General features: G+C 48.2%; 1 protein-coding gene across 1 annotated transcript; it reads left to right on the top strand.

Annotated features, from left to right (window-relative positions):
* Positions 1 to 5,757: 5,757 nt before the first annotated feature.
* LOC107529185 (uncharacterized) lies at positions 5,758 to 7,436 on the top strand. Its single transcript, XM_087823754.1, is given in 3 exon segments — positions 5,758 to 5,790; positions 6,602 to 6,924; positions 6,926 to 7,436. Coding segments are annotated over 3 exon segments (867 nt in total).
* The last annotated feature ends 357 nt before the right edge of the window (positions 7,437 to 7,793 follow it).

A 7,793-nucleotide genomic window follows, 5' to 3' on the forward strand; every position in this document is an offset into this window, starting at 1 on the left:
ATGGCACGTGCCTGGGTTGCAGGTTCAATCCCCGAACTGACTCCGGTTGGGGTGCGTGTGGGAGGCAACCAATCGATGTGTCTCTCTCACATCGATGTTTTTCTCTCTTTCTCCCTTCCACTCTCTGAAAAGCAATAGAAAAATATCCTCTGGTGAAGATTTAAAATATATATATATATATTCAACATTTCTGCCCCCTCCTACTGTCCAGAACTATTTCAAGGAACAAATGTGGACAATAATAGAAGGTATTGTGTCAGTGTAGGATATTATCATATTATCTGAATGCCTCAACTTCGGGCACACCAGTTATAAATAGCACCACCTGGGCTGGAAAATGAATGAATGAGGAAACCCAATTTATCCCTGACAGCTTGAGAAACTACAATGTTATTCATGCCTCATAGCTACAGGGAGCCTGGCTCATACTGTATCCCTGGATGACAAAAAATAATTCCTTCAGAGCCAATGAGCCAGCACCTCCGATCTGTGCATGCAGAAGACAGAACCCAAATTTATTTCCTGCACTAAAGCCATAGATGGCATAGGAAAGATTTGTTGCTAAATCCCAAGCACTTGCAGACACTCACCAAATGATGCTAATGAAGCTGGCTATGAATTCAGGGGCCTGCGACTGCTCTTGACCAAATCCTGTTCGACTTCACAAACATAATTTGGGCCCTGAAAGAAGAGCCGGAAGGCAAGGACAGACCTCTCCTACCTAGGTCAGCGGGAAAGCTGAGGTCAGCACCGGCAGCCTGTTGCCTGGTTTCTGACAACACTCTTTGAACCTGGTACCAAGTCCTATCCACGAGGAAAGCTGCCAAGAGAGGAAAGTACATCTCTGAGGACAAACACCCTACTCTAGGACATCATGACCCTGTTGGATATTTGTACAGGTCAAGGCTATCTTTTTAAAGGGGTTCTGTCTCTTCATCATTAACTGACACACTCTAAAGACTCCAGCCCGCTTTTACGCTCAGTTTGGGGAACATAAATTGGGTACTTTGTTCTTAGACATGAAAAGAAAATTATCCTAAGAAAATAATTCAGATGGTTACCATTAGCTGTTTGACCATTTCTTAAAAGCTTATTCTGCCTTCCCCAACTAGTCAGAGGACAGGAGCTACATTTTGTATATATAGTTCTTATGGGTGTCTGGCCTTTTACATCTCCCCCCAACCCCTACTCCTACTTCCATGATATGTACACATTAGGCAGTTAATAAATGCTGTTAATGACTAACTGAAAGTCTTAATTCTTCCACTCAAAATCTTGTATATGGATGTTTATAGGCAGCATTTTTTATAGCAAGAAGTGCTGTGTGTGTGTGTGTGTATAATTAATGGAATATTACTCATTAATTTAAAAAATGAAATACTGATACATGCTACCCCATGGGTGAGCCTTGAAAAGATTATGCTAAGAAAAATAAGCCAGTAACAAAAGACCACATACCGTATGATTCCTTTTATGTGAAATGTCCAGAATAGGCCTATCTGTAGAGACAGAAAGTAGATGGGTAGTTGCCCAGGGCTAGAGTGGGCAGAATAGGGATGACAGCTAGGGGAGCAGGGTTCCTATCTGAGGTGACGGAAATGTACTAGGATTGATTGTGGTGATGGCTGCATGACTCTATGGGGAGAGCAAAAACCATTAAACTAAACACTTTAAATGAGAGAGTTGTGTGGCATGTGACTTTTAGATCAACGAAAGTGTTATTAATGAAGATGAAAGAGGAAGGGAAAATTTAGACATCCTTACAAAGATGTGCAGAGAGAAATAAGAACTGGACCAGATGCCCAAAGACAGGAATACTAGAGAGGTGAGCTAGTTCCCTATTGTGATAGTAACAAATCACCACAAAACTAGTGGCTGAAAACAACAAAATCTATTATCTTACTGTTCTGAGGTCCGAAGCCTAAAATCAAAGTGCTGGCAGTGCTGCATCCTTCCTGGGCGCCACCCACATTCCTTGGCTCACGGCACCTTCGTCTTCAAAGTGCATCCCTCCAACCTCTGCCTCCTTTGTCACTTCTTTTTCTAACTCCAATCCTTCTGCTCCCCTTTTGAAAGGACCTTCATGATTACATTGGGCCCATCAGGATAATGCAAGATCATTTCCCCATCTCAAGATCCTTAATCACATCTGCAGACTCCGTTTTGCACGTAAAACACTGCCAAAGTGGTTTTCAAAGTGACTGTAGCTTTTTGGAGCCCCCCCAACAGCGTGTGAGAATTCTAGTTTGGACTGTGTTTCTAACATTTTAACCTGTTTACTTTGGTTCTTGTGGCAGATATACTTTCCCACACTTTTTGCCTATTCTTCCTCATCAGTAGGACCTTAATTTTTCTTTGTTAATCTTCACCCAAGGCTATTTTTCAGAGAGAATGGAAGGGAAGGAGGGAGGGGGAGAGAGAGACAGAGAGGGACAGAGAGAGAGAGATCCACTTGAGAGAGATATATCGATTGGTTGCTTCCCACATGTGGCTCTATCAGGGCAGGGATGAACTTGCAACCCAGGTACGTGCCCTTGACCGGGAATTGAACCTGAGACCCTTCGGTGTGTAGGCCAATGCTCTAACCACTGAGCAACATGGGCCAGGGTGAATCTTAATTTTTTATGGGGGTTTGGGGCAATATGTCTGGCCCTAGGTAATGGACCATGTGTTCCCAACTCATTGATGACAATCCTGTTCCCTACCTTCTCAGCCTCCCTTTCAGCTGGTTATAACATTTGGACCCAGTTCTGGCCAATGAGGCATAAGGAAAAAACTAATCTCAGGTAGAGGATTCTGGGAAAGCTTTTGTTTTTTTGCTATAAAGAGGCAAATATATCCTTTGACCTTACTCCCTTTTTTCTGCCTTGAATGTGGACATGATGGCTGGGACTGCAGCAACTATATTACCACCATAATGAGAAGGCCAAGAGAATCATAGAAACATCTGACATCAATGACCTCCGACACCGCTGTTTAATTAAGCAACTGTTATTGAGTGTTCTGTTACTTGCTGCTGAACACAATCCTATCACACAGCCTCTGCCCTTCCCTACTGTGGGGAAGGCTACCACTGTTGGTTAAGGATGGGACTTTCCTTTGTCTTTGCTTTGTGACCCAGATATTTGTCTTTCAGACATATTCTTCTAGATTTTATTTTGGGGAGGACCCCATTGTGAGAGATCATGAAAAGTTAGTGTGTTCTTGGCCTGCCGAAAGCACACATTGTTAAATGAAATCTGGTCTATTTTTACCTTCTTGAGCTGTGTGATCCACATTTTAAGCAAGGGTAAACAGCTGACTTGGAAATTTTCTGTACATAGATTATGGATAAAAAAGCAGACACGTGAAGAGGCAATGCCATTCATGAGGCATGCCAGGGCAAGTTGGTTGCCAGTGACAGAAAAGCTATTAAAACTTATGCCTTTTTTCAAAAGTGTTGGGACTTAGCAACTCAAACAAACAAGCATTGGAAAAAGCCAAGATAGCCTTAGAGATCATGGATTTTGGCATAAAAAGTCATCAAGACTCCATTGAGTCCATTTCCCATGAAGGCATCTCTATGTGGCCAATTGTGGTCTTCCCTTTACAAAGGGGAACCTGGCTTCCAGGAGCTCCAGGCTCATGTTCTAACAGTATCATGGCTAGAGAGGAAGAGAGGATTCTTTCTCCCATATCCACTTTTTGAAATCCAAACTAAAGATTCTGATCATTCCAACTTGAATCATATGCTTACCTCTCAAATTGGTTTATTTCTGTTTAAATGTTTTGGTTTCTGTCTTTTGTGTGAGAGAGACCTTCTTTGAATTACCTAATAATAATCCTCAGTTATCTGCTTATTTTTGAGAGGACGGATCTAAAAATATGATTGAAATCTCCACATACCCAGATAGAGCTTGTTTGCTCATCACAAGGTTAATCTGGCTGGACCATTCTGTTGTAGGACCCCCATACATTCAGATCATGGACCGGTCAGATTCCCCAGAAGAGATGCTCCTGGTCTCCTGCCCCAAGGGGTCTGCCTGCCAGTGTTTGAGACTAGGGTGGTTTGCTGAGGATTTTGTCAGTTTTAAAACCGAGTCCCCATCCTGGGAACACCTTCAGTCCCAGGAAAATTGAGACAGTTGGACACCCTATGCTACTATTCTGGGCGCTAAGGAGGGAAAGATGGTTGGGTGATCCCAGCATCTCATATGCCCACATTCAGGTCATCCCACTGTTTTCAGTGTGGTACCCACCCTCAAGTGTGCCTACTGTGCCTCAGTCTAGAGATCTTCTGTTTTATCTCCTCCAGAGGATGAATTCCCAGTCTTCTGCTGAGATTGAGGAGGGTGGAACAGATTTGAATACCTGACCACTTCCAGAACAGACTGTTGACCAATCTCCTTATTTAAGCCCCTGTTCCCAGAGATGTCTGGAACCACTAATTCCAATTCCAGAGTCTTTGGAGATTCTCTAGGGTGTAACAGGTTGCTTACTATCTTTGCCCAACATTGCTTAAAATCTACCTTTTCTGTGTCTGTTTAATTATTTACCATTCATATTTCTGCTTTTGAGAGTTCAAATTTGTAGAGCTATTTTTTTTCTCATTCTCTTGAGTTTATAGCTTTAAAAAAATCCTTTTAATAGGGTTTTATTTGGGGGGGGGGTTGCATAAAAGTAGCTGGGTATATTCAAAATGCCACATTTGCCCTACAGTCTACAAGAATAATCTTTTCAAACACTTGTTATCCAAATATTTCACTGCCTTGAGGTAATGTCTCAGAGCTTCCTGCTGTTGTCCACTGTGTGTCACTATCTCCTTTCCATTTGAAAGCACAATTCTAGAGTCTTTCTGGTATTACCTTACTGATTTTCAACATGTATCAAAACAGTAAAAAAGTAATGATACAGACTACAAAACCATGACCCTGGCAAAGTTTATAGTAATGAGAAATTTCCTAGAATTAGAATGGTAATTTATCCTGAGTTGGTGTGACCACTTTTTATATTTACTTCTCACTTCTCTCTGTTTCTGTCTCTGTCTCTGTCTCTCTCTCTATATATATATATGGTATGGGAGGAGTCAGCAAACTTTTTTCTTTTTTTTTTTTTTTTAATACATCTTTATTGATTTCAGAGAGAGGAAGGGAGAAGGAAAGAGAGAGACAGAAATATCAATGATGAGAGAGTCATCATTGATCGGTTGCCTCCTGCACACCCCCGACTGGAGATCCAACCGTGATCTCCTGGATCCTAGGTTGATGCTCAACCGCTGAACCGCGCCCAGCCGGGCAGCAAACTTTTTCTTTAAAGGACCAGATGGTAAACATTTTTTACTTTGTGGATCATATAGTCTGTCACAACTACTCAATTCTGTTATAGTGCAATAAGGACCAAAGGAAATATGTAAATAAAATGGGTGTGGCTTTATTCCAATAAAACTTTATTTACAAAACAGGCAGCAGTCTGGACTTGAGCCATAGGACAGTGTTTGCTCACCCCTGCTCTATACTGTTAAGATTATGATCCCAATTCTAACGTGTGTGTGCAGGGGTGTTCTCACACCAACACCCAATTCTCAGACACCAGCTGGGTGTCCTCCAACTCAGTTGCAACACTACCTGGATATAGCATCAGATCCCACAGGTTAAGGGCTCAGAATCCAAATCCTGAGTTCACCCCGCCCCACACTGCAGCTGCTGACCCTTGGTCCACCACCTCCTGGACATCACCCAACCCCTTGGTTTCTGTCCCTAAAGTCGTCGTCTTTTCCCAATGGACCTTTCAGTGGACTATGCTAAACTTAATGTAACCAAATCTAAGTCTTACGCTCTACCTGGCATCCAAATTATCCCCTTTTTAACTTGGTCTCTGAAGTTTTAAGTTTTATTATTTTTAACTTTTGCTAGAAAAAAACATATTTCTGCAGGGGTTATCTGGAACAAATTGGCCATAGGTTAAGTTTATTTTGTGACATTCCAAGTGATATATTTGAAAATAACGCATACAATACATAAAACCGAAAAGCAAGCAAAAACCTTTCCTAAAATCCACCTGCTAAGAACATCACATTTCCCCAATGGTTAATAGAGCAATTTAGAATCTATGGTATCACTAAATGAGTTGTCTTATGTAAAATGAAACTACTGCCTAAAGGCTTTACAAGACGTCTTTCCTGCGGCACGCGCTCCCAGAGGAGCCCCACATCTCGGGGCAGCCGGCCTGCCCGCCGCGCCTGTCCCTCTCCCGGGGCGGGGCGGGGGGGGGGGGGGCGCTCAGGCTGCTTTCGCCCTCAGGCCCGAGCGGCCAGCAGAGGGAGCTCCAGCCGAGGCGGGGGCCTGGTCGGGCTTCCAGACAGGTGATGGATGGTGGCTGATGGATGGTGGCTGATGGGTGGTGGCTGATGGGTGGTGGCTGATGGATGGTGGGTGATGGGTGGTGGCTGATGGATGGTGGGTGATGGGTGGTGGGTGACGGGTGGTGGGTGATGGGTGGTGGGTGATGGGTGGTGGGTGACGGGTGGCGGGGCGGCGGCTCCAGCCTCGCTCCTGGCTCCCCATTGGGGCTGACGCTGCAAACGTGCATAAAGAATTACCGATCAGGTCTCTCCCTCCGAAAGCCTGCGCCCGGGAGAGAGCGAGGCGGCGGCCAGCACCCCAAAGGCACCGAGGAAGAGGCCCCACCCGGCGGCCTCTCTGCCTCTCTGCGCTCGTGGCTCGAGCGGGGCGCGCTCCGCCGGCTCGCCGCTCTCCGGGCCCCCGCCTGGGCCGCGCTCCCAGGGGGCCGGTACCGAATCTCGCCGCCCCAGGAGCCCGGCCGGAGTGCCCGCCCCGCGGCCTCGCCTTCTCGCCGAACCGCCAGCGCCTCGGGACGCCACGAGGACCCGGGCTCGCCCGCCGCTCCTCGGCTGCGGACACGTCGCCCACGCGCGGGCCGAGGGAGCCGATCCCCCGCGAGGTTACGGAGAGGCCGGCGCGCAGCGAGATCCGCAGCGTCTGGGGCCTCCAGCGACTCCTGGAGACAGACTCCGGGCTGAAGATGCTCCGGGAAGCAGCCTGAGAGTCCACGGGGGCCGCGCCACCCAGCACGCCCCTGAGACGCGGCCTGCGCCCGTCCGGAGGAAACGCAGCACCGAGGAAGCCGTCCCCGCCGTCTGCAAGGCCAGCGCGGTCACTTACGGGATGCCTCCGAGCCGGGCGGACCCCTCCATTGCCAACTGTCTGATGTGGCCCCGGTGCGCGGAGGTGAAACGCTGCAGGGGCCGCTGCAGCACCCGCAGCTCGGGTGCCAGCCCTCCCGCGCGCACCAGCGCTGCGCCCCGGGCCGCGGGGCGGCACGTCGGGGAGGAGCCCCAGCTAAAAGGGGTCCGGGCGAGCTGGAGGGGCGCTGGGGTGACGGGCCTGCCCACCAGCCCCAACCCGGGTCACCGAGACGGGGAGACAGGCGTGAGGTGAGGGTGAGCCAGCACCCCTTTCCCGGGACGCGGGGTCCGTGGCGTGGCGCAGTCCAGAGCCTACTGCGCGCGGCGCTTATGGCCAGCGTGCGGGCTTCGCTCCCGTGAAACGCCGCCTCCGTGCGCACCCCGCGGAACAAAGGCGGGGCGCGTTTGTTTAATGTGACATCAAAATAAGTATTGTAGCCCCGGGTGAGGCAGGAGGAAGGGGGAGAGCAAACGAAACCGCCGGACGGGACGGACAGAACTGCCCCGGGAAATGCCTCGGGGATGGAGGGGCGCCCTGCGGGACGGAGCGACCGAGGCCTGGGCGGACGGATGTGTGGCCAGGCGTCACAGGTGCTTTCGCCAAGAACAC

The sequence above is a fragment of the Miniopterus natalensis genome, chromosome 13 (assembly GCF_054644295.1).
Source record: "Miniopterus natalensis isolate mMinNat1 chromosome 13, mMinNat1.hap1, whole genome shotgun sequence".
NCBI classification, from domain to species: Eukaryota; Metazoa; Chordata; class Mammalia; order Chiroptera; family Miniopteridae; genus Miniopterus; species Miniopterus natalensis.